At 42.0% G+C, this 27794-nt stretch overlaps 1 protein-coding gene across 1 annotated transcript in view; it reads left to right on the top strand.

Moving 5' to 3' along the window:
• TSPAN7 (tetraspanin 7) overlaps positions 1–27794 on the top strand; it is a 91226-nt gene that overhangs the window by 53582 nt on the left and 9850 nt on the right. Inside the window, exons 2-5 of the mRNA XM_064706700.1 lie at positions 19084–19272; positions 21720–21794; positions 23289–23384; positions 25147–25302. Coding sequence (XP_064562770.1) covers positions 19084–19272; positions 21720–21794; positions 23289–23384; positions 25147–25302 — 516 coding nt within the window. The remainder of the gene's footprint in view (positions 1–19083; positions 19273–21719; positions 21795–23288; positions 23385–25146; positions 25303–27794) is intronic.

Here is a 27794-nt window from a genome sequence, read left to right as displayed (position 1 = left end):
TCTATATTAGAAGTCCACTGTAAAAATGTTGTGTCTATATTAACAGGCTGAGGGTAGGGAGAATACTTTGATTTGCTGTTCTAAGATGGTTTCAATAGAAAAAATGAACACAAGTCAAGGGATGTAAGAGAAGGGACAGATTAATGCTGGCATGACAGCAGTCAGAAAAGATGATGTTCATGTAGAGTCACATTTCCATTTAGGTACCTAAAAGTGCTGATAGGTCCTGAAGTGTTCAGATGGTCAGGCTGCTGGACCTCTGTGCAGTGAAGGACAGCCTGTGGAAATTAGGTGTCTGTTTTCTACTGTATTGTCTCTTCTGAGTATCTTGGAGCTTTTGAAATGCCCTTATTTACATGTTAGGCTTTTTACATCTCTGCAATCTGGTTTTAGTGGGTAAGGAAGCTGCAGCCTCTGTTTTTTATCCTCTGCCCTGTGATGCCCATTCTTGGGTGCAGTCTCCTTGCTTTAGCAGTGTTGACAACCAAAATCAACACTGGGTTTTTGGACAAGAGATGGAAGAAGGAAATAGAGGACATGGCAGCTCACAACTCTGGTTTAGGATTTAGATACCTAAAATATGTTAAAATAAGTGAGCTATATAGACTAATAAGTAGTCTACAAAGTGTTTTCATGGATGGAGAATTCCAAGCCTTTATTTCAGTGTTTCTGCTGTCAGTTCAGGCAATATTTTTTGGGTGTGGGTGTTCTTTGTCCTTGGGGGACTGAAACACTTATAGGTGTTAAGAAAGTAAAAGTGACACCTGAGAACTCTGTTCAAGTAATGCTGGGTGGATTTAGAGATTTAAAGGAATGGAGATTGAAAGTGTAGCAAAAATTGTCAGGTGTAGCAGGAATTGTCAAGTTGGAACATAAAAGCTGTAAATGAGATCTACCTTTATTCTTTTTTTTCCCAGCCAGCTTTAATTTAAACTGGCTGTGTAACCAGTTTTATGTGTGATCCACAGAGTCACGTAAGCCATGTGTGCTTGCAGAAAGAAAAGAGTTAAGAGCATGACTGAAAACTGCCAATAAAGCTGCCCTTAGACCTTGCACTGTTGTGAGCATCACTGGTGCAGCTGCTGCCTAAGGAACCCCCTGAGCAGCCCAGAATATTCTGATTTCTGCAGCAGTCATGGTGCCTTCCACACTCATGGTGTAATAATCTGAATTTAGACAAATCATACTCAGCTCCAGAGGAGATTTCATCAGGGCTCTGCTCTGTAGTACCCTTATTTCCATGTGCTAGAAGTACACAGTTTGCACAAGCATTTTCCATGCCTGCTTTGCCCTGGTAGCTAATGCTCACCTTTTGAGCAGCTGGTACAGGCCTTTCACCTGGAATTCCTGAGCACTGAGACCAGGCTGTGCCAGAGGTCTGTATACATATTAGGATATTAACACATGGGACATTACACAGTTATTTAAGTTCCTTCTGTTTTGGTGTGAAATGCTTTCATTTCCTCCAGTGTCCTTTTTGTGCCAGTGCTTGTCAAAACTCTGTGCATCCCTCTGGGTGTCCAGAGTTGTTGAGGAACCCACTGGGGGGCTTGGAGACCCTGGCATGCAGCCCAGAACACCTGGGGATTTGATTATGACCCCTGGAGCAAGTTACCAGCTTTGTATGAGGACCTGAAAGTCACAGAGGTTTGAATAGTATAATAATAAAATTAACACAGGGCGCAAATGTAGATTTTAGGATTTTTGGTATGGGGGTTATGGGGACAAAATGGAGGAACTTGGGTGTGCCTAGCCTTTCTTCTTCTTCTTCTTCTTCTTCTTCTTCTTCTTCTTCTTCTTCTTCTTCTTCTTCTTCTTCTTCTTCTTCTTCTTCTTCTTCTTCTCCTTCTCCTTCTTCTTCTTCTTCTTCTTCTCCTTCTCCTTCTCCTTCTCCTTCTTCTTCATTTTCTGCAGTGATGTTGGCACTTTGAGATTGGTCTAGAGTAGAAGCTCACTGTCTAACATAGGTGATAGGTATTGGGAATTAAGTGTAAATCTGTTATACGTAGTTTGTAGTATAAAAGGACAACACCACCTTGGGGGTAGTCAGAGTGCCTGTGGCTGCCCTGCTGAGCAGATCTCCGCTGGGCAGAAAGAAAATTGTATAGATAAGAATTAGTAAACAACCTCAAGACTGAAAACTGAAGAGCTCAGACTCTTTCTTCAGCCACGTGGGCTGAAACAGAGACATCCTGCACATCTCGGGGCAGCAATAATCAACAGCTACCCAAGAAGTTTTCATCCTCAATAAACTTTCCTTAGGATGTCCCTCATTTTTTGTGACACTCATAAAAGCAAATCAGCTCCAATCCTTGCAGAATTTCTCTAATAACTCCTGCTGGCACAGGTGATTGCAGCTCCCCCTGTGTTGGCAGCTCCTTTGTCATCAGGCTGTTTCAGTGCAGCTTTTTTGTGTTTTCCTCGTGGTGCTCTGTCAGCAGGTTTCCTGCAGGGAGCTCAGATGGTTCCTGTGGTATTTCTGTTGTATAAAAAGTGAGTCAGCTTTTCAGAAAGGGTTATTTGGGTTAATTTGCAATAACCAAGCTTCAGTGAGCCTTGTTTTCTGCATGGTTTTATCCCACTTCCTACTTTCCTCTGTGCCTTCACTTAACAAAACGAGTAAGACAAACTAGAAAAAATATTTTTATGTTAATTTTTTTTTTTTTGTGGTCAAAGTAGAACTTCTGTTTAAACTAATAAAACATCAGGGTTTTGCTTTATTTAGCTGCAGTAATGCAGGCAATGCTGCTAAAGATGTACACTGATCCTCTGGATATGAAAATTAATGTTGGTTTTAGGTTTTTAAAGGAATATTTTCATAACTGTTGTTGCATTTTGATGGGACATTGAAAATTTAAGAAATAAAAGTGAAAGTAATACCTTGCTGATGGCTTGCTTCTAGGTGCCACCCCTTCCAAGTGGAGGCAATGGCTCATACCCAGTGGTATGACCATGCAAGAATATTATTTTATTTTCAATAGATGGGCCCTAGTTTCCCATTTATACTGGCACTTTATCAGCTTGTACAATGAAAACTATATCTACATTTACTTAACTTTTTTTCAAATCTATTTTCTTTTTCACTTTCTTCTTGTATTTGCATTCCTAAACAGTGCAGTTGCTGTAATGATGCATCAGGGGTGTATTTACTTGTGCTGACATTAAAATATCCATTTGAATGAGAAAATATTTTCCTCAACAGAAGTGTAAATGTGTTTTAGAAGCCCTTACATTTCTGTATTGATCAGCAAATTTGACTAAAGAGAGTTCAGCTTACTTTGTCATGTTGGCATAAAGCATTTGCCTCTGTTTGAGTAATTCCACTGGGGAAGAGGGCAAAGTACACAGAAAGAACATTTTTTCATTATAGTTGAAGCATCGCTTTGCTTTGAGGCATCTCCTGGGGTGCACTTACCTAAGCTTTGTTTTGTAAGGCAGCTTGATCTCACAGAGGTATCATTTATCCCATGGAGCATTCCTGGGATGTGTTCTCCTCTGCACACTCATTTATGCATTTGTGCTTTGCATCCAGCCATAGCTCTTTGCTTCTGTGAATAACATGCATCTAAACCTTTAAGTCCAGGTTGCTCTGCTGACCAAAGTGTTCAGCCCCACTCCCTGAGCCAGAGGGACCATCCAGAGCTCCCAAAAATCCCTCTCCTGTCTCTGGCAACACCACACTGCTCTTGGAAGGGAAGCACTAAATCCCTTTTCCATGTCTAGGACATGGATGTGGTTTGTTGGATGTTTCTCCTATAATTTCTTTAGAAAGATACAAAGTGGAAACCTGGAAGATGGAATGTAAGAATTTGGTGGCCTGAGAGACAAAGGTTTTTGCCTGATCTCTTGAAATGGTGTAATGGTAGAAGGGGTTAGTTCTAAGCCATTTGCATTTTGCACAGAACATTTTAAGTCAGATTGTTTGTCTTTCTTGCTGTGTTACAGAGTGGTACTTTTTCTTTAATTGACAAGACATTCCTCTAGTGTTATATTCATAGTGTTTGAGTGACTTAAAGGTCAGTGAGCTGCAGTGTACTTAATTCACAGTGTATCTGGAATATCTTTTGAAAATATGCCCCTATTGGCGCAAAAAGAACAAGATTAATTTTTGTTAATTTTAGATATTTACATTTCTTGATGTGGCATGTTTTGGGATGCTTTCTACTGATTTTGATTCTGAGTTTCTGCAGCTGCAGTGCAGCAAAATGCACTGCAAAATGCATCAAGACTTTGCAGTGTAGAAATTTGAAACTAAAGCACCAAGTTGAGTGTAAGTGAAGTGCGATTGGAAATGCCCATGTGGGAAAGTGCCATAAGAAACAGAATAAAGGAACAGCATCTTTTGCTATAGAGGATCCTTTGTGTGAAGTTCAACCAAGGAACCAAGCAGCAAGAAAATAGAGAATGATATTAGACTCTCCCAGAGAAGTTCCTGTCACTTGTTGGATTGTGTCTTCTCCAGACATTGATTTTGGAGCATTCCCTGTCAGTAACACTTAGATGGGAATAGCATATTTTGGTTTTAGAGAAGCAGAACTTGCTGGGACTGTTTTACAGGGCTGTCACAGCTGGAAGCAGCCTTTGTTTTCTCCCTGTGAATCCTTGGAAAGTGCACAATTCCCAAGCTTTGACCTCCACAACATGCAGGCAAGAGAGCTCCCCAACAGCCAACCATGCTTGGAAACCATAGGGTCCCCTTTTAATATAATCCATATCAAAATGCAGGTCTTATAATTCTGTATGCTAATTAAGTAAGCAGATGTGGTCCTTTTGCATGTGCCTGGAGTTTGGAAGAGAACTCTGCTGTGTGTTAACACTGTGCTTGGCAACATGAGGTGGAAAAGGCATGTCTGGTCTTTTCCATACTGTTTTTTTTAATTTTTGCCAAGGTTTTAAAATTTTTTCTTTAATTACTGTTGTTATATATGGATGAGTGGAGCAGTTTTATTTTTGTTTCCTTCCTTGCTGGTACTGCTGCTCTGTCATTGCTCCCAGGCTCTGATATCCTAAGCTGAGGGAAGCTTAGGATGCAGGAACATCTCTGAGAGATTCTAATATCATTTTTTATTTTCTTGCTGCTTGGTTCCTTGATTTGGTAAACCACCATGGTGCTGGCGTGTCCTCCTGGATGAACAGTGTGCATCAGCTGCAGCCAGTTAGGATGGCAAATTTGGGAGCTTCATCCCTGCCTGGACTCACAGAACACTCCTGGTGACAGCTGCTGGCAGGGTGTAGTAAGAGCTGGTGAAGTAAAAGAGGAAAGCTTGGTAGAGTAATCAGCTAGGAATTTTTACGGCTCATGCTCAGCCTTTTAAAGTTTTCTATTTTCTGTTGTTAGTAGGTGGTTCCGCAAATTGGAACCTATAAAGAGCAGAGATGAGGCTTGAATAAGATCAACTGGCAACAGGGCAAACATGAATTTTACAACAACCAGTCAAATGAAATAAAACAGAATGATGTGTATAATGATGGTAACATTAGCTTGCCTTACTGCTCATGTGAATGCTAGTAAGATAAATATTGAATATCTGTAAATAAACTAGCATTATACCAGCATGAAATCCCCCTCCAAACTGTAATTCTTCTTGAGAAAGATGCAGTGGTTTTCTTTAATCTTTTCAACAGGGGCTCTGCAGTGAATCATTCCCTTTAATTGCTGTTCTGAAACACATAACAGGTTTTTTAATGCCTACTTTTTATATTTGTCTTTTTTCTTTCCGTTAATTGCAGTACTTCCATTCAAGCTTGAAAATGAAATTGCTTCCTCAACATATTTCTCCTCTGCTTTATATAAACATAGGGGGGGTTTATTAGCCCAATTTCCAGGGAAGATGGAAATGCACTAGCACCAAGCACATAGAGAGACTTTAGTCAGCTGTTGTAGTCACAGGCACTTTAAAGGAAACTCAGAAGAGTTGGCAGGCAGAGCAAACCTCATCTCCTTCTCTCACTCTGTGGACTTTATCTCGTGCCTGGGGGACTGAAGAGCAGCACCAAAATCCAGTGGGATGGCTGCTCCAAAAGGCTCAGAAAGGCTTTGAAATTTGCACTCTGGAACTGTGTGCAGCACAGCCAAGGATCAGATAAAGTCCTTCCCTTCCTTTCCTTTAAACAACCCACTTGCTTAATTTATTTGCATTGATTGCAGATTTGGTTAGCAAGTATGTTAACTGAATATCAAAACCTGATTACAGCTGATGAGATGAACAGGAATAAAGAAGCCTGGAAGTATTTTAAAATTAATCATCTTTCTTAGCAATAAGATATGCAAAATCCCATACAGTTTGGTCCATCTGTCATTTAGGACATCATTGCAGCTCTTCCAGGAAAAGAAAACTTGAAGGATTAAGCAGCAAGCGAGCCTCAAGTACTAGATGTAGAAATCTAAAGAGTTTAATTTAAAGCCCATGAGTAATCCATCCCTTCTGCAAATCTCATACTGCATCTCAAATAGGAGGAGCATTCCTGCTCAGATTTGGGGTGTTTTGGTGGTTTTGCCAAAGGACATTTCACAGGCCAGGTGGAGGTTCAAGGCAGGGATGAAGGTGGAAGCAGCAGCCTTTGCCTCCTAGGGCTCTTCCAAAGGGGACTGGCAGCAGCAGCTCAGCCACAAATGGCTCAGACATCTCAGACATCTCAGACATTTGTCCCGTGCTCCCACAGGAGCTGTGGCAAAGCTTCAGGATGGGGTGAGGGAATCCTGCATGATGCCATCCCACAGCTGCTGGACCCATGCCAGAGAATGAGTTTCAATTGGTGGCAGACCTGTGGTTCAAAGGCTTTCCTGGAGGCACCAGTGTCCTGGTGGGGAATAGGGTTGCAGGTCACTTTTGTCTTTGGTATTGTAGTTATCTGGTATTTTTTACTGGTTTTTCTGTTGTGGTGGTTGTGATGGCTTTTGGGGTTTTGTTGTTGTCATTTTTGTTGCTCAGGTTCTTTTGTGTTGCTTTGGTTTGATTCAATTTTTTGGCTTAGTTTCCTTTTGCTTGGTTTTTTTTGTTTTGTTTGGTTTTTTTTTCTTGCAGTGTTGTTTTTGTTTTCTTACTAATCAAACATCTGGGTTGAAATTTTTAAGTTTTGTTTCTGCTCTGGCTGATGGTTTTTGTTTTTGTTTCAGCTGGAATTTAGCAGTTTGACTGGAGGCCACTCAAAATGTAGAAAATTTCTTCTCTACATTCATGCAGAAAATTTATTTTCTTTCATGCAAGCACATATAGTCATACACACTCAAAAGTGTCAGTATTTAAATTAGGCAGCTCTGACGTGTAGCAAAACCCATAATATATGAGGAATATGCCTTTATTTTCAGACACATACTCAAGTGAATCCCCACAAACAGAATTCCAGTGTCTCAACCATTTAAGCACCAGTATATGTGTATGTATAGGAATATAAAACACAATTCAGTTGTTTCTTTTAATTTCATTCAGAGAATTTTGATAAATGGTTACAGATTCTAAACTATTTTGAAAGCATATTTATAAGCCATGGTGTGAAATTTTGATTCTGCAATCCTGTTTGGATTTGGGACAGATATTCCTTCCTCTCTCTAAAAAAGCATTGAAGTATTAAAAGCAGCTTCTGGCTTTGCCTCTGGCTCATGAAGCAGAAGCAGCACATGAAAACCAGAGCTGTGCACAAATGAACAACAGAGCAGTGTGAAAATTGTCATGTAGATGCAGATCCAGAGTGCTGGATCTTGGCTGGGCAAACTGGGCTGTTTTAGAGTAGAACAAACCTTACTTTTGCCATTTTTAGCCTTGTTTAGTTACCTTTTTCACTTCCTTGACTGTGTTGCTGCTTGTGTCTGGGAGGACAGGCATAACTGAGGTGTGGGTGAGAGCAAATGCAGATGGTTCTGGAGAACATGGTTGGTTTTGAAGGACTGACCTGGGTATGCTGAACTGAGAACATTTTATTTCTCATGTGAGCTGTGCAACAGCATTGTGGGGATCCATCCTGTGTGCACTGCCTCCAAAAGCAGAGCTCCAGAAAACACTGGAGCCTGAAGAACACAAGAGGAGAACATGGCTCATGTGACAGGAGAAAGGGAAACAACCAGAAGTCTTAATGATGGAATAGATGTGTCCTTTCTGGGAAAAAAATTAACCAGCCCCTCAGTAGGAATGGCAGTCTTCGGCTCCTTCTGAGTATGATTAGGAGAATGTAAATAACCAGTGATTTTCCATAAAATGGGATCAGGACATGAGGGGCTTGGTTGCAATAATAAAATCCTTTTTCAACTTTAAACAAAACCTTATCATTACATGTGTCCTCGAGCTGATTTTTGGATGGACTGAACTGAAATTAATGCTGCAGCTGACAACATTCTTGCCAGAGGCTCTGATGACCTCTATCCAGCCTGGCTCTGCAGGGATGGAGGCTGAGACCTCACTGTCCCCCTTCCTCTTCCCAGCTCCAGCCTTTTAGGCATTCAGTGGGACCCCCAGCTCTCCATTGGAGCAGCCCCCATCCCCTGGTGAAGGGATGAAAGCTGACACCCTTGCAGGCTCTGGTTGTGTTGCTGTTTTCCCCTCCTTCCCTCTTTTCCCAGAGGAGGAGGCTGCTCCCACCCTCACCACCCTGATTTTCACCTTCCATGACTCCATGGCCAGCGTGGGCTCAGTGTTCCCAGCTGGGCTGTCCTGGGGCACAAATAGAACAAGATTAATTTTTGTTAATTTTAGATATTCACATTTCTTGATATGGCATGTTTTGGGATGCTTCCTACTGATCTTGATTCTGGGTTTCTACAGCTGCAGTGCAGCAAAATGCACTGCAAAAAAATGCATCATGACTTTGCAGTGTAGAAACTTGCAACTGAAGTACCAAATTGAGTGTAAGTGAAGTGGGAATGGAAATGCCCGTGGGGGAAAGTGCCATAAGAACAGCAGGATAAGGGTTAAAGGAACAGCATATTTTGCTATAGAGGATCCTTTGTGTGAGGTTCAACCAAGGAACCAAACAGCAAGAAAACAAAGAATGAGACTAGACTTTCTCAGAGAAGTTCCTTAACCAGCTGCCTCTTGTCCTTGGAGTGTAATCCCCCCACTGCAGGTTTATATCAACTCACCCCTCCTCATCCCCACACAACTCAGCTCCTGCTCAAGGGACTCCCCAGCACCTCCTCATCCCTCACTCCTGCCATGGACCTGCTGCAGCATCACCTCAGCTTCCTGAAACAGCCTCCTCTGGGAATTCCTCACCTTTGGAAATGCACCCCTGCCTTGGGTGTGCGAGTGGTTCCTTGTGGTGTTTGCGTGGTCCCCAGGACAATGTGAGAGACGAGAATTTGACTCCATGTTCTCAGAAGGCTATTATATTATATTATATTATATTATATTATATTATATTATATTACTAAAGAAAGAGAAAGGATACATCAGGCTTCACAAGAATGATAATGAAAGCTCAGAGAGTCTGACACAGCTGGCTGTGATTGGTCATTATGTTAAAACAGTTCACATGGAACCAATCAAGCAATGACCAGTTGGTGAACAATGTCCAAGCCACATTCCAAAGCAGCAAACACAGGAGCAGCAATCAGATAATTATTGTTTTCATTTCTCTCTGAGGCTTCTCAGCTTCCCAGGAGAAAATCCTGGGCAAAGAGAATTTTTCAGAAAATATCATGGTTCCTCATCAGCACCATGGTCAGCTGGCATTCAGAAATCCTCTTCCTCCATTATTATCTGCAAATTCAGGGGTTTGAAACTGCTGGAATTGGTCCCAGCACCATGACCTTGCATTTGTTACTACTGAATTTATCATCTCACACCTCAGTGCCATATTCCGCTTTTTCTGAAGGTTATTAGGACTGTAGTGGCTTGAATAAAAAATTATTCTGAAGGAGTTTCACGCCCCTGCTGTTGTGTGCTGTAACTAATGAGCTTGTACATCTCTTTTTAATTATTTTCAAGTTTTCTTACTGCTAAACCCAAACTTGGTAAGGCTGTTACATATGCACGGAGGAATTTATGTGCTGATTGATCCACTGAAATTACCAAAACTCCTTGACTGGGGTCTCTCTTAAAATCTGCCCTGGTCAGTCCTGAGGAACAAGGGAGTCTTTCCACTGAAGCCTGACTCAGCCTGGGCTTTGGGCACAGTGTGAATCTCATGGGCATGGACAACACTAGAGGCTCTTTTTCAGTGTGTTTCATTTTATTCCTTTGTTTTGTCCACATAGGCATTATAGAAGTTTGGATTTTGCCTTCATTTACTAGGAGGAAAGCAAACAACAAGAGCATTTACGAAACAAAGTATTTAATTACTGGAAGTCTTGCTTCAAAACATTTTATTGTCTCGCATTTTTCATCATTTCAAGTCTTATATCTCAGTAAAATAGGTGAACTGTTTTAAAATTTGAGGCCGAGCCATGTCATGCTGAGTAAACAACATTTCTGTCACCTCTGTGAAGGGATTTTAAAGTGAGAGTATGAGGGACAGCTGCTGCATTTAAACTTCCAAAAACTTTCAGGTACCACAGGTTAATATTCTCTGGCTGTATCACTTTGCTGATGATCAGTTAGTTCCTTCTGTTCTGTGCACTGCCAGACCTCCAAAACATCCTCAGTTCCTCTGGCTAGGAGTGTGCCTGAGCCTTGCAGAGTGGGATGCTGCTTTTGAAGTCTCCACTCTCTAAGTTCTTTTCCCTGAGATGTTCAGTCATGCATATTTAAAGCTACATTTCAAGAAATTAGGTCTGAAAATTCCCAGCAGAAATGTATTTTTGGGTTTTATTTTTATCCAGAGATGACCACATTTTTGTCTGCAAGCTGGCTTAAAAGATACATCAATTAATAGAGCCACTGGTGATTAAACTGCAAAGCAGAATATCTTCTCTCATTTAATGAAGTGCCTTACATAAAAATAAGTATAATTCTCATGATAAAGAACTTCATTTTACTGAGATTTCCAACTTCTTTCCTGAAAGTGCAAGGTGTAATAATCTTCAGCTTGAGAATATGGCTGTTTATTATAATTATTCATCATAGGCATGATATTAGTATAGAGATCAGGTTCCAAATGTCCTTATTCTTCCTGAATCTTCTTACAAGTGGCATGTAATCAATTGTTTCTTTACAGAAAAAATCTCTAAGAATAGGTATTTGCACTGTATTAGCAAGAAATCCTTAGTTTTGAGCAATGCTGCAAGGTTGTTTTCAAGTTCTTGCCTCCCCACTGCAGTCCTTGTTAGTGTTCCTAGGACTTCCTGGGCCATGTCCAATTTTTTATCCTGCAGCAAACAAAATTACTGTGATGTTTTCTTCCCTGCTGCTCATTAAATGATCATTGGCCTCTTCTGGTTGCAAGGAGAAGGTTGCGCTCACCTCTATGTGAGTTTTAATCTGTTTTCCATGAAGAGTAAGTGATTCAGTCCTGGTTGTCATTTCTGCCCCAGCCTGCAAGGAAAGCACCATCAGACATTGGTGTGGTTGGTGTATGGATGGGTGAGGGTGCTGGGAAACACCTGGGTTGTTTATAAAATATCCACTTCCTTTCAGAGGTCATTTAAATCTGCAGTTGATAGAGGCACTATTAAAGTTAGGGATTAGTACACACTCTGTTTTTTGCAGAGTTGGTGGTGAGAAGCCAGATCAGCTCCATGATAATTTGGTGTTCACTTTGTCATCTGTGTGACAGCCAGTATTTCGATTTCTTTTCATTTTTTTTACCAGCACTACAGTTTGACCTCTGAGGACCTCAATCTGATGTCAGCTCACCTGGGACAACTATTCATGTTCTTGTAATAGTGTCCCAGCTAGGACAAACACTGAAAATTAAAATTATTATTGAAAAGGAAATAGGATAGTAGTCAGCTCACAGAAAGGAGCTGTGCCAGAACAGGGTGTTAAGCTTGATATCAGTGTGTCTAATCAAAATCTCCTCCACTGTGTTTCAGGGCAGATTGAGTGGTTGTCCCCTGATTTGAGTGTGGTGGATACTCAGCTCTGACCCAGTGGTGACATGAGAGCAGAGGCAGCATCCCCCTTGCTGTGGCTGGCCTGTGCTGGTATCCCTGGGGATGCTTTCCACATGTAGATTTAATGCACAGGAATCTCAGATTTTGCACAGAAACAGCAAGGGCTGTGGTGGATAATCAATGTTGTGGCAGCAGCTAGCTCTGGATGGATGCTGAGCAGCAGGGATCATAAACAGATTCCTGAGGTGAAGGGATGGAGCAAGATTCCTTGTGCTGGACATTCCACACATGCAGCAGGGAGAGAAAATCCTGGGCCCAAAGCAAGGCAGCCTGCCCAGGTGAGACGGGCAAGGCATCTCAGAGAGGAATATGGATTAATCTTGGGGCATTTTTCCTGTAGATGCTTTTGGCTGTGTCTTTCTTGGAAGGAATTATTTACATGGAAAACTGTAAGGAACAAAGAAGGAGAAGAGGGACAGGTTTGAGTTACAAGAGCAGAGTGACAAAGTAATTATGTTTGGCACTGGGGAAATGTGTTAAGAAATGGTGAAGTCAGGAATAGAAGACACTGAACATTTACATACAAGAATGGCCACTGCAGGTGTTTTTTCCTAACACAGTGACCTTACAGGCTGTCTCTCAGTTTGCAGAGGGGCCAGGAATGATGATTTATTGGTTTGCAACTTGTTGCCTTCTTCCAAAGGTGCAGCTGGTGGCATCTTCATTTCCTGTTCACTCCAGCAGAGATCAGTCCTGTGCAAATGTGCCCCAAGCTGGGTTTGCAGGTGTAGCCAAGATCAGCACAAGTGAGGACAGAGAATTCAGGTGTGTTGCTGGCTCACAAGCATTCCCATGTTCTGCTGTATCTTGGCCTAATGCTTTGCTCCTGCCTGTGAAAAGCTGAAATTGAGGCTCAAAGGAAGATTTATATCACTTTTAGTCACCTGCCTGCCTGAAGAGGGCCCAGGGACTGAGGGAGGAGAAGACTCAAAGCCAGCCACTCCCAGGGTTTGACAAGCTGTAAAGCACGAACATTTTGAATGTGATCTATTGCCTATTTTGGGAAAGTTATAAAATTTTCAGAGGTAGGCCAGTTATTTTTAAGTCTCTCTGGACATGCTTTTAACGCAGGATTTGTTCTGGATGCTGTCAAGGTCGGACGTTTTCTTCATGAAAAAGTTTCCCTCCTTTGGGGAAATGTCTGGAAGAGCTAATTAGCTGTGTGCCTTGGTCCTCTCTCATTTCCTCACAGCCTGCTAAACCTTATTGCTAGAACTTTCAGCTTCAGCCAAGATGGATTGAGATAGTTCTTGTCTGCCTTCCCCTGGCTTCATCCATTTTATGCAAATTACCCATTTTCTCTGGCCTGTTTGAGGAGAAGGTTGCAGGACAGCTGTGCAGAGACAGCATGCCTCCACCAAAATGCAGGGAGGCTGGGGTTTGGAAAAGGAAGTTTTTGGAACTGAGGAACTGAAAATGCCATGGTTATTTTCCTTGTATCTGATTATTTGCCGCTGCTTTGAATTTCTTTTTAAGTTGCCCACATTTTTCGTTCATTTAGTGAGGCTGAAAATATTAAATGAAATAGAAGAGTTATACCTACAGTGAGATAGATCCTCATTAATGAAGTTGCCCTCCTGTATCTCAGTTCTGTAAATGAAGAGCTGGTCCAGAGAAATGCTGAGCTCTTCCTGATGCGTCTGGGAGTAGAAGGGATTGCTGAGTGCTTTGCAGCAATCAGGGTTGGCTTCCAAGTTTTATTTTGACAGACCTTAAGAATCAAAATTGCTCACATCAGTAATGAACAGGAGGACATGAATTATGTGGATCAATAAACCAGCCATTCCTGCTGCACATTTATCTTCAGTTTTGTAATTGACAAGCTTTAAATATTCCATATGGCAGTTCTGAGTATAAATAAGGGTTTGAATTAGGGTCATGTATTGTATTGCAGGGGATGCCTTGACAAAGGCAGGAATGATGCATCTGACTCCATGTTCTCAGAAGGCTAATTTATTACTTTATGGTACTATACTATATTAAAGAATACTATACTATACTATACTATACTAAAGAATACAGACAGGATAGTTATTGAATGCTAAAAAGATAATAATGAAAACTCGTGACTCTATCCAGAGTCTCAACACAGCTTGGCCCTGATTGGCCAATGAGTGAAAACAACTCACACCAGAATCCAATTAAACAATCACCTGTGGCTAAACAATCTCCAAACACATCCCACATGTGAGCACAACACAGGAGAAGCAAATGAGATAAGAATTGTTTTCCTTTTTCTCTGAGGCCTCTCAGCTTCCCAGGAGAAAAATCCTGGGCAAAGGGATTTTTTCAGAGAATGTGAATGCCACAGTCTTGAATCTTTGGGGATGTGAGATGTAGAACCTTTCATGCCTCCTGTATCAGCAGCAGCAACCTTCAGATCATGCCACCAGTGCTCTGTGGTTTTTGGGGTGTGGAGACAACAGACTCTTTTAGGAATGGTGTTCACCCAATTGAAATGAGTGCATAGTGTTTTCCTGCCTAATTCTGACAGAACTAAGGACAGTGCACTTTTAGAAGTTATTTTCTGAATACTCCACTCTGCAGATTTTGCTGCTGTTAGCTAGAAGAAGGGGATTGATAATTTAATCTTTGTTTTGGCACTATTAAAAGAAGGAGTTCTCAGACATTTTTCCATTGTCTTTTGCTGAGAAACTGCATGTATTTAGTATTAGTTCTCATTTTAGGAATGCCCAGCCTTACCAGGGCATGACTCTCCCTGTGTCCTGTAAAGCTGTGGCATACACCCTTGTGTCAGTGCTGTTGGCCACATCTTTGTCTGTGTGTCTCCAAAAAGCAAATGGTTCACTGGACAAGTGGAGTTAGAGCTGACAGTCAGTTCTGCTGTATTTCTGCCTGCCTGTGGCATGGTAACTTTTCCACCACATCCAAACCTGAGAGTGGTACTGCAGGTAACACTGGGAACATCTGTATTGATGCTGAAGGAAGGTGAAAGTCTGTCTGACTGAAATCAGTGACTGGTGGGATGTGCCTGGGATATCATGCTTGAGGCAGAGTTGGGGGGAAGGTTGGTTCACAGATTTTTATTTTTTATTATATATATTTTTTAAAATATTATATATATTTATTTTATTATATATATTATTCTCTATTATATATTATTATTCTGCCATATATATATATATATATATATATATATATATGTATATATTTAAGCCAGAAGAATCCAATTCATCTAGATTAAAACATTCTGTGGGAACATCATGATTTCAGTGGTGTTTTTTGTTAGAAAATGTCCAGGTGGCCCACCTGCTTCATTTCCTGCCATCTCATCATTCAAGGGCTTCTGGGGTGTGTTTGCTGAGCCTGAGCTCAGAGGCGCTGAAATGTGAGACCTGCCAGGGCTAAACAATGTGATTTCTACTTGTGTGCAGCCTTTACAATCCTTGCCCTACTTGGATATCTCCTGTGTTTTGAGGTTTTTTTTCCTTTTAACCTTTAAAATTTTGACCTAAATGAAGGTCAGGACTAATAATGTTTTATGGAATGCTGCATCTCTGGTTTCCTGGCTGAGGAAACATGAGTGCAAGGGGCTTCCACTGCAGTGAACTTTTGTAAGGAAGATATCATCTAATTTTGATGAAATCCAGGATGAAATAACTTTCTAATAATGTTTCAAACTGGAGAAGGAACACAGAAAATAAACAGGAGGTGCAGGGGAAATCCATCTAAACAGTGTGGGAGGGCAGGACAGGGTGCAAGCATGAAAAAGAGACTACCAAAACCAGCACAAACCACTTGCAAGCCCATTTGTGGCTACAAAATCTGTCTGAGTTTCTGGGGCTTGTTGTGATCATAGAAACTGGTCCCAAGCATGGATAAATCAGGCCAGCCCTGGCTGCTGGCAGGAATCTCTCTAGTGATGTTCTCAGGTTGGGTGTGGCTATGGGCTTTGCCTGTGTTATCCAGGCTGGGCTATTTCTGCTTAAAACAATGCTTGTATAAAGTCCAAGGAAAACTCTGGAGTTTTTTCCTGAATCAAAAGCATTTGGTAAGTTTGTGACAGGCCTTGAAACTTGGGATTTTGGGTCGCTGTTCTCTTTTGCTTTCCCTTAAAAACACCAAAAGACAGGATCCCACATGTCTTTATATTTAGATGGGAGTGTGTGGCAGTTGCTTTTTAGAAGGAAATTTCTTCCTTTTTGGTTTTTTTGGGAGATTTTTTCCTTTGCAAATGCTTGTTTTTTTGTACCACTCCAGATGTCTCATTTGGGGCATGGTGGGCTGTGCAGCTGCCAGTTCATTTCTTCTGTGGCTGCTGAGGATCTGGACTGGGGTTATGACACTTCCCTCACAGGCTGTAGCTGTCATAGCATCTCCAGAACAAATCTTAAAATTCTTGCTGGGCCATATGAAGACCAGGTTTTGCTGTAGAAATTCACCAGTGGAATGTTACTGCTGCTCTCATGTTCCATGTGTTTGTAGATAAACAAAGGTGCTTGGTTTAGTTGTTTGGATGCTCAGAGGGTTTCTAAAGGTCAAAGGGCTGGTAGTCACTCTCCTCTGACTGCCAGGATATCCAAAACACTTTCTACGTCTCCTGTATGATCATTGTCTGAATTGAAACTTTCCTGGAAAGGGAGTAGGGAAGACTGTGGGGGGGATTGTGCATTGGAGAAGGTGCTCTGAGTTTCCTTTTAGAAATTTCAGGTGTAAAGGGACACACAGCACCCTGCTTTTGCAACAATTCTGTCACAGCTCACAGAATTAGGCTGGTGGAGAGATTTTGGGTCAAAGGAAGGAGATAAAGGGAAGATGTGTGTACTGATGGTGAGTGTCTGGAGCAGTGTCTATTTCTGCTGCCTTGTTCTCAGGCCAGCACTGTCCTGGTCTTGTATGTGCCCATGTCTCTCCTGCTTTTAAAGAAAAATCTAAAACCCAAACCAGAAACCAGTACATTGATTGTTCCCTAACTGTGTGATGGCCCAGAGAGATAGTGATAAAAAGTGTGTCTTGGAAAGAAGGAAATGAGGCTTGCCTTGGGGTGGAGGTAGGCATTAGTCACACCGCTGCTTGTGCTCTGCTGAATAAAGGTCATGGAAAGGTTTGTAGGGAAGTCTTATGGGTTTTTTGTCTTCATGACCAAAATTCCAGCCAGCATTGCTGCAACCTGAGGTGCATCTTCAGCATCTTTGTGGAAACATCCCATCCCCTCTGCACCGTGCCAAGCTTCCCCAGGGCTTAGACCTCCCAACAAACTCAGGGATTTCCTTAAATCCCTGTAAATCAGAGCTCTATTAAGAAGCAGAAGGGGAATAAACCACCAAGAGGCTTTCCTCCTTTTTTCCAAAGTCTTTGTGTGCCATAAATTGAATAGGCTCCCCCTGAGACCTGGGGAAACCAAACTCTTAAAATGCATAGTAAAGGGTTAGTAATTGTTTCAAACAGCCAACTAAAAATGCTTTTTATTAGGAGGCTTGAGCTCTCTTTCATATGTGAAGCTGCCTGTTCATTTTGGCAGTGAAGGCTGCTTTTATGCCTCCCTGGGGATGGTGGTAAAACTTTCAGCAGCTTCGGCACAGAAACCAGCCCTTTGTGGAACTGGAGGCGAGAAACCAGAAGTGGTTCTGCAGATTTCCCTGTCCCCTGCAGCTTGCTTTCAGATTTTGCTGATTAATCCACTTTCGTTCAGGACAAGAAGAGGTGAAGTGCAGGGATGGGAGAGTCTTGGCAAGGGCATTGCTGTCTGTGGGTTGGTGGGCTCCTCAGTGGTTTTTTTTTGATATTCAGCTGCTGGGTGCCATAACAAGGATTCAGCACTTTTCACACAGTTGCACTGAAAGATGGACAAGAGCTGGATTTATTCTTATTGCCACTGTGAGCATGAGAGCAGAAGTGTCTGCTAATCCTGTCCCAAGGTGGCAGCAGATAGGCCAGCACCTGCTGAGGCTCCTCAAGGGGAGCAGGGGACACTGAGGCAGGGGGACACGAGGAGCTGGCCGTGTGTCCCTGGGGCTGTTCTGCAGGTGCACACTGCATCCTCCCCTGGCAGTGATTGCCCCTAGATGTTTGTCCTTCAGTGCCAGCCTCAGTGCAACGATGCTGGAGTTTAATTCACCTATCTGCCCCTCTGGAGTCCTTGAGGCTCCCTCCTGCCAGCAGCGCAGCACCAGCACATCCCTGCAGGATCACTGAGCGCTTTGGAAGGCTTTGGATGCCCTCCCCAGTGGCTCCTGGTTGGAACGCTGCTGGCTGAGAATTTCAGGCTTTCTGTGCTGACAAGCACTAACCCCCAAGAGAACACTGCATTTGACCTGAGTTTGTGGAGAAGGCTTCCAAAATTGAATGGTAAAACTGAGATTGTAAGTGTGTAGTTTAAATGGAAGTGTATAATATCACATGATAGAAAACTTAAAATTTTAAGTTTTAGAATATATAAACAATACATAAAACAAAATAAAAACATAAAACATACATAAAACAAAATAAAAAATTAAAACAAAAGCTAGTCCTTCTTCTTCACCTTCCTCTTCATAAGTTGAAGTAGTATTGTATAATGAAATTAAAAATTAGGGACCACAAGTAGTTAGTTCTTAAATTAAAAGTAAAAATTATTTAAAAAGAATTTCTTAATTAGGCAGTTTAGCCTTAAAAAGCCCTTATAAAGAAAAAATAAAACTCCATTTTTAGTATATTAAAGTACTATAAAACCCACAATTTATAAGACTATAATATAAATAAAAAGTAATAAATACCTAAATCCAAACAAAAAATACCATCTCAAACATTTAACCCCAACCTTAAAAAAAAAAAAAAAATTAACAAAAATCCACAGCGCCTGACAGGTTTGTCCCCTTCTTCCACCCGGGCAGCACTGACAGAACCAGAGGACACAGTCCCAAGCTACATCAGGGAAGGTATAGGTTGGATATCAAGAAAAACATTTCACCTAAATAATAATAAAGTACTGGAATGCCCTTCCCAGGGAGGTGGTAGAATCACCATCTCAGTGTGTGTTTAAATAAAGACTGGCCATGGCACTTGTTGCTATAGTCTAGTTGATGTGTTGGGACATGGGTTGGACTCGATGATCTCAGAGGTCTCTTCCAACCTCGTTACTCTGTGACTCTTTGCAGATCACTGGTGTTATCCTGCTGGCAGTGGGAGTCTGGGGCAAGCTGACCCTTGGCACCTACATCTCCCTGATTGCTGAGAACTCCACCAATGCCCCCTACGTGCTCATCGGGACGGGCACCACCATCATCGTCTTCGGCCTCTTCGGCTGCTTCGCCACCTGCCGGGGCAGCCCATGGATGCTGAAGCTGGTGAGCAAACCCCAGGGCCTGAGGAGGGTTTGGGGTCAGCTGGGATTCCCCCACTGTCACTGCCATGGTGATAATTAGCACTGACTCCATGATTCACCAAAGCCTGATCAATCTCTTTATTATTATTAAGAAACCCATTGCTTTTATAGACAGTTACGATACAGCTGCACCTAACTGGTCCTTTAATTAAAACACCATCACCATTGGCTAATTAAGAACCCACCCTTTGGTAAAAAAATCTCTATAACAACACTCCACATGTTCACAACAACAGGTTAAGATAAGAATTGTTTCTCACTCTTTCCTCAGATCTCACAGCCTTTCCCAGGATGATGCCTGGGGAAGTTGTGCCTGTCACTCTCTGTGACCAGAGAGTGCTGCCACACCCCCACCCCCTGACAGATCTCTCTAGGCACAGCTAGAATTTATTCATCATTATTTTCAACATTTGTGCCTTTTGGACAAAGGGTGGGGGGGAAACCTTCACCAAACCCAGTTTTTGATTGACTGTGACTGAATTTTGCTACACGTGGCACATAGGCCCGAGTGTTTGGAGTAGGGTGGTGCTGCTGAATTGCTCTGTGAGTTGTTCTACAATCATTCTGGTTTTCTGTGAGCCACACAGATAAATATATTTACAATCTGAAAGACGCCCAAAGCATCATAAATGTGATATTCTTTCAAACTGTGTTTTAAGGGGTCCATTTACTAACCTGATGTGAAATTATGGAACTAATAGTTGGAACCTCTTGAAACCACACCAGCCCTTCTTTTTCTCCTAACATTCACTAGGATAGAACAATTCAACCCAAAAAGCAGAGCATTTATGGTATGTTTGGCCTCACCTCAAAAGCAGCAGGGGCTCGAGGTGCACTGAGCAGAGGGGAAGCTGTCCCTCAGTCCACTTTAACCTCTCTCTGTATGAGTTTCTCTGTTCTGAGTTTTCCAGCCTACTTTAAAATTCAAAATAACTACAGGTTAAACAAGCTTACATGATAAACTGTGTTTCTAGGCATGTTTAGGAGTAAAATGCTGCATGGGGAATGATTTGAAGGGTGAAAATAGCACTTGTGAAGCACTGACTAGTGAGAAAGGGCTTGACAGTGCAATGCACCTCCTGCTACAGTATTTTGGGACTGGTTTTCTAAGGAGATGGGATGATTTTTCTCCAGTTTTAACTGCATTTTGAAAACGAAAGGACATGTTAAAGGGAGTCAATTTCCTGAAATGATGGCAGGGAGGGGAAGGGGTGAGGCAGCAGCTGCAATTCCGTCAGCTGGCAAGAACCTCTCTGCTGTCTCTTGCTGGTGATGGGCTCTTAGGGCATGTGCAGGGGCTTGCTGGAGTCACTGTAGCCCAGATGGAAAAGGGATAAAGGTGAATGATGATATAAATCCATAGGAAAAATCAGGCTATGCTAGCTGCTCCATAACTTTCCTAAAGCTATGCCACTAACACTATCATGTGCTGTCCCAAGCACGTGGGGTTTTTTTCATTGTATGTATAAGAAATATTTCTAAACTTCTTTTCTCTCCTGAACAGACAGTGTTTTGACAGCTGCATTAATTGGACACATTTTTTCTAGTTCTGCTTTCACTGTTGTGCTCCTATCCCCAATAACCTATCATGAAACTGTTTTCCTTTCTCCACTAAATCCTAGGACTGAAGTTGATTTAAAATATTTCCCTTCTTAATTAACTGTTACTTAACAGGTGGAGGAAAAAGGTAATTTTTCCTCCAGAAGATTAAGCTCCAACTTCAAATTTTACTATTCCACTTTGCAATTTTTCTTTACCTTCTTTATTTCTGCTTAAATATATTTTTAGTACTTGGTGAGTGCCTACACTGAAAGCACTGTTTTCAAGGTTTATTTAGCTCCTGATCCAAATGCTGCACCTAAAGCCAAATATGGACCTTGGCTCAGCAAAGTATTTGAAGCATATGGCTAGTGTTATGTGAGAATATTTCCAGTGAAGGCAATGTTTCAGTTCATTCATTGGAGAAACTTCAGGAACCAGGCAGCAAATCCCAGTCTGGCAGTGAGATAGATAAACACAAACCAAAACACCTGGGCAAGCCTGTTGAGCTTAGCAGAGCACCATGCAAACAGGAAAGGTGTGTTTGTATTCCTTATTGCAAGAGCAAAACCTGAGAGACTTGGATTCACCTCTGGCACGTGAGTGTGTTTTAATTTATATAAGAATGCTGAGAAATGTGGGAACAGAAATGCCAGAAAAGGCAGTAATTAAGCAATATCTATCAGTTGTGAGTTGTATAAACACATGTGTTACATTCAGGTTATAACCTGTGTATCTCCTCCAAAAGACCTTCGGTTTCTTAACATCTTTGAAGGGTGCCTAGAGGGGAAGGTTACATTTCATATGATAACATCTGTGCTGAGACAAAAGCCTGTCATGCTCTGACTTCTCTTGCCTCTGCCTTTCCAGTATGCCATGTTCTTGTCCCTGGTGTTCCTGGCTGAGCTGGTGGCTGGCATTTCAGGGTTTGTCTTTCGCCACGAGGTAGGTGGGAATGTCCTGAGCTAGGAATGTTTGCAGCTGGCAGTGCCTCCCTGGCAGGGCAGGAGCTGCTGAGGAGCTCCCTGGAGCATGGAGAACATGCAGGGCACTGAGCTTGGCTCCAGCACATCTCCAGGCATGGGGCTGCTGTGACACAATAACCTGTACAGCTCCTAAAAACCATTCCAAATGAGGGGATTTAGCCAAAGCTCTTGCCCTCAGCTGCCTGCTGATTTACTCTGCAGCTATCAGGTTTTGTGAGTCCACCATGGGAAGATCTTTACTCTTTTACATATGCTGAGGGCTGCAAAATAGATTAAATGCTTTTCTTGAACACAGCTTTTTCAGCCAGGCAAATGCTGGTTTATGTAAGGCTGAGAAAACTTCTGCATCACACGAGAATTGCTGTTTTGTAAATCTTTTTTTTCTTGGAGGAGGTGGGGGGGAGAGGGGGTGGGGAGGGAGTGGGATGGGATTTCATTTCTATCTTGAGAATAAGGAGAGATTAGAAGTAGAGTGAGGGAGGAAACTGGGACAGGAAGAAGCTTTAAAAAGTGTGATGGTCTAGATTTGTAGTAACACTCCTGCTTTATCCACTGTAATCAGGTCTATCTCTGGCTGTGAGTCCATGGACCTACATGTCACTGGTGCTGAACCAGAGCAGCCCCAGAGACCCTCCTTGTCTCTTCTCTTTGAATGAGCTGATTTTCCAGCTTTTTTGACATGACATTTCCATTGCTGTAGAGTTTTCTGCTGCTCACCCTTGCAAGCAGTGGATTGTTTTTAATGAGGTCCTGAGCCTCATTAGGACAGCCTCAGCCTGTCTACCTGCTGAGGATTCCCATTTCATCCCACCTAACCTGCCACAGCCCCAGTGTCACACTGCTCCCTTTTGGGAGAGGCAGACTCCTGTGAAGGCCACAGCCATGTGGGTTGCTCACATCCAGTGCTTCCCAGCCCCTTTCCCACCCAGAGTACCATTCCTGATGAGGTGCCTGACATTTTCCAGCTGAGGGACCTCTTCTCCCTTATCCAAATCACTTTGGTGCTGGGGATGCCTGGTGAGGAGATTTATAACTTACTTTGGTGCCAGTGGCTTGTGTCCCAGGGTGTTTGTACACCTGGCATCCATGAGCAGGGAGAAGCATGCAGTTTCCTTCAGAATTAGTGCTGGAACAAAGTGTTTGGGTGGAAAAAGCATAAAATTATACCTTTTTGATAGGTTAAGTAATTTTACAGTACTTCATACAAAAAAATATCAGTTTGCTGGAGTAGTCTTGTTTCTGTGTCGGATATCCCACTGGAAAAATGGCGTAAATTATTCCTGACAGTTAAGAAAAATGGCATAAATTATTCCTGCTATCTCTAAAAACACCTTTAAAAACAACTGGGAAGGGCTACTTTGGGTGTCTTTTTAGGAAATTTCTGCAAAAACTGCTTCAGATGTTGTGCATCTTGTTGCTCATGTGGGCTGGTTTTTATTCCTCACCCTCACAGATCAAGGATACTTTCCTTAGGACATACACTGAGGCAATCCAGAATTACAACAAGAACGATGAGCGGAGCCATGCAGTGGATAACGTACAGGAAAGTGTAAGTCTCAGACTGGGTACCAAAATTTAGACAATAGAGAAAGCCCGGATTTAATCCCAAAATGTGAAGTTTTGATGGGTCAATCTGCAAGCTGTAATTTGCAAGCAAAATTAGAGGCTGGCAAAACTGATCTAAAGGAAATGCTTGCCCAGGATTCCTAAATTTTAGTGAAAAAGCTGCCTGATAAAGGCAAGGCCTGTCCCACTGGCTTGTTGTTGGGCTCAGAGCTTGAATTAGGTTTATGGGGCAGGTCTATTCCTAAAGAACACTCCTTGTTCCTAAGGAAATTTGCCAGTAAGATCATAAAATGTTTTCAATTTGAGCTGGATGAGACAGGGTATTATAATCTTGTATCCTGCATCACTGATAAACTGCAGCAGCTCTCTTCACAAGTACAGTGAGAGGCTGGCAAAGGAGACCTGGTGAGTTAAGGAGAAAAACTGGGTATCTTTTCCCCAGAGGAAAATGGAGGGGAAAACTGCTGAGGTTGGCAGTGAAAGCTGTGCTGGAGGGATGGAGCAGGAGCCTCTCTGCCCCTCAGGGTGGCAGCAGGGCAGTGGGAATTGCCTTGCCTTCCTGCAGGACACAGGGCAGGAGCAAATGCCACAGCACAGCCAAACCAGCTGGGGATGCCACCCACAAGAGACCAAATACACCAACTACAACACAGAATGGTAAAATCCACATTTAAATTCCCACTGGAAGCTCTGCCCTAGCAAGAAGCTGTTCCTTCAGTTTGCAATACATTCCACGAGCCAATTTCCTTTCCATATGACTGTGGCTCTGTGAATGGCTGAAATGTCAGTGTAATTGTATTGATGGCTTCCAGGCCTTTAGAAATTACAGCTCTTGTGTTGGACTCATCAGCATGGTTAAACTGTACTCTAACCTGGTTTCTCCTGGTTAGCAGATTACTGCAGTGCTCCAAACTGAGTATATTCTGCTGTCAAATTCTCTGTTTGCATAATGTTAACCTGTATTTCAAATTTCTGATTCCTTGGAGTTGACCAAACTAAATAGTTCTGAGTAGTTTTTCAGTGTTTCTGTTGTAGCAGAATGTTAATTTCATTCATAGTTCACTCTTTACAGGAACTGCATTGATAAGCCCTTTCCAAGCAGAAAATTCGGCACATACTCCATACTTTTGAGTCTCTGACTTCTAGCTTAGGATCTAAATCAGAACATCCTTCCCAATTTAGGGTTTTCTAGCTGACTTCCTAGATACACCCTGTGAACATATGGTCTCTTTCTATTCACAGCTCAGTGAATTGTCCTAGAAATTATTTTGGTGAGTTAGAGAGGCTTCACCTTATGGATTTGTACTAGTTTGAACCTCTATGTGTTACATGCAATTCTGTGTAATGCTTTGAGGTCTTGAATTTGCAGGGTCATCTTTAATCAAATAAAGACGTAAAGAAAACAAACAAACAGCAACAACAACAACAACAAAAAACTCTAACAGATTGTCAACTAAAAAAAAGATGGTTTTATGACTGGGCCTTTATGAAATGTTACAAATAATAGTTCTGCTCATAGAATACCTTTTTTTAGTAGGTCATCTGCTCCCATGTTCTGTAAGTTACATCCCTGATACTTTTGTAATTAATGGGGCAGAGGTGTTATCTGCTTTTCAAAACTTGAGGTGCCCTGTCATTATTTTGATTATGAGCTTATGCAGTGGGCCGAGACGATTCTGATCTAGTTTTAATTCTGGTTGGTTTGTTTGTTTGTGTGTTTTAAACCTGCCTCTTACCCCTCCCAGCTGAGCTGCTGTGGCATTCAGAGCTACACCAACTGGAGCACCAGCCCTTACTTCTTCAAGCACGGCATCCCTACGAGCTGTTGCATGAACTCCAGTGACTGCAACACTCAGGACCTGCGCAACATGACCGTGGCTGCCACTAAAGTAAACCAGAAGGTACCAGTAACCCTGTGCCACAGGCACTTGTGACACCACCCAGCACCCCAGGGCACTGTGTGCCTGCTTGCATTTGCATTTCATTTCAAATGATTGGTTGATAACGTGCAAGTCAGGCTGGAGTGATGGTAAGGATGGGCTTGGTCTTCCACTTGCTTAATTTTCTTTGAGCTGCCCTTTCTCAAATCCAATCCCAGATGGATTTTCCTCAGCAGTTGTGAGGAAAAACAGGTTTGGGGCATTTTTGGGCTCCCCCATGGCAGAAAGGAAATGATGAATCTGACTCCATGTTTTTAGAAGGCTAATTTATTATTCTATTCTATTCTATTCTATTCTATTCTATTCTATTCTATTCTATTCTATTCTATTCTATTCTACTAAGACTATACTATACTATACTAAAACTACACTATACTAAAATATAAAGAAAGGATACTTAAAGAAGGCTAAAAGATAATAATAGTAAACTTGTGACTCTCTCCTCAAAGTCTGATGCAGCCTGACCATGATTGGTCATTAAGTCAAAACAATTCACATGAAACCAATCAACCAACCACCTGTTGGATAAACAGTCTCCAAAACAATGAAACCAAATCTCCAATGAAACCAATCTCCAAAACAATGAAACCAGTCAAACTGTTAGATAAATAATCTCCAAACCACATTCCAAAGCAGCAAAACACAGGAGAAGCAAATGAGATAATATTGGTTTCCTTTTTCTCTGAGGCTTCTCAGCTTCCCAGGAGGGAAATCCTGGGCAAAGAGGGTTTTTCAGAAAATATGATGGTGACACAGGTGATTGACAGTAAATGCTGTGGTTGGTGGGTACATTTATTGTGAGTTAAAATCTTTGAAGATGTAGGGCTGCAAGCACAGCCCGGCCAAAGTCACCCTTTCCCTGAGGTCACCTGGAGGAGAGGGTTGGGAACACAGAAATAGGATTGGGAAGGCAAGTAGGGGGACCAGGAAGAAAATGAATAATTAGAGAATAAAAATACAGAAAATGCTAAGAAAGGGAAGAATGTAGAGAAAATAATACAGCATCTATGCATTAGACATGGTGCTGAAGAAGTGCTACTCAAGTTATTGCTTCAAGTGCTAGTGTTTCATCAATTCTTTCTCACTTGAGAGTTGCAAGAGAGGGAATAGCTGGTAAGAGGAATGATATTGTGGCTAAGTAGCAGCACAGCTTAGTCAGACTTAAGGAATATTTTCTTTTCTGTTTTTATTTTCGGAGATCTATTTAAAAAATAAATAGAAGTCCTAAGAACAGGGGAAATATGGAAATGCTTCTGTCTCTTCTGTTTCTGTCTTTTTCACCACAGTCACCTGTGACTCAGAAGGTTGGACTGGTGGCTGAGCACAGCCTGAAACATCTTTGAAAACCAGTCAAGTAGACAACATTTTCTGGCATCTATTGTAAAAGGGATGCTAGAGGATTATTTTCCACTAAGCCCTTCTCTTTTTTTGCAATGGCTTAATGAGAGCCACTTGTTGCAGATGTGTGGAATGTTGGTGGTGTCCATTGGTTGGGTAACTCACAGTCACCACCAGCAGAGTGATCTTGCATGGGCATGGAGGGTGAGCCATGACTGAGGGATCAGTGAGTGCTTGGCCAGGGCTGTAACACATTTCCAGCCATCCTTGCTCCTTGCTCTCCTGTCAAATGCACAGGTCACCTCACAGAAAAGCACTGCTGATTCTTCAGGAAATAGCTGAAGTAATCACTTGATTTAATAACCTAGAAGAGATTTGGATGTTTGGAAGTTCATGTGGTTTTGTCTCATTTTCTGACATAGCCATTGAAAATCAAAAGTTGCAGATTTCTGTTCATCAGTTGTGAGACCTTGGAGGTGTCCCAGACATTTTAGCAAAGTGGGATGCTTCTGAAAGGTGCATGGGAATAAAAAACAAGAAGAAAATGTTGTTTGGCCTATCCTTTCACTTCAGATAGTACCAAACACCATTGCCCTGACCTTGCCCATCTTGGAAACAGGCCCTTTGCTCTCTGAGTGTTGGAGAAAAAGGAAAATATTTATTCCCTGTGTTGTGGAAGACCCGTCTCACCATGACTCTGGACAAGTATATTTGGATTACATCTTTTGGTGGATTCTTGCAAAACTATCAGAAAAACGAGTTCTCTGTGAGCTAATCAAATTACTAGCAGTTTCTGAGGACTAAGAATGAATTAACCAAAGAGGATTAAACTAATAATATAATTACAGGACTAAAAGACAGCATTCCTGGATTTTCTTTGCCAGTTCTGACCCTAACTTGCTTAGTGACCTTGGGTTAATTATTTAGGCTCTCTGTTTCTTCATCTCAGACAGCACTAATACCTAACTTTAAGGGCTGTCATTAGGATTAGCTAATTAATGTTCATCTAGTGCTTTTAATCACAGTTCTTTACCGAGAAACCTCAAGAACCATTTCTCTCTAAAATCTTAAGAAAGGAACAGATGCATGGAGTCAAGAAATATCAGATTCTTTGT

This window comes from Zonotrichia leucophrys, chromosome 1 (genome assembly GCF_028769735.1).
Source record: "Zonotrichia leucophrys gambelii isolate GWCS_2022_RI chromosome 1, RI_Zleu_2.0, whole genome shotgun sequence".
NCBI lineage: Eukaryota > Metazoa > Chordata > Aves > Passeriformes > Passerellidae > Zonotrichia > Zonotrichia leucophrys.
Note: the sequence above shows the minus strand (reverse complement) of the source record. Positions and strands in the feature narration are given on the sequence as shown.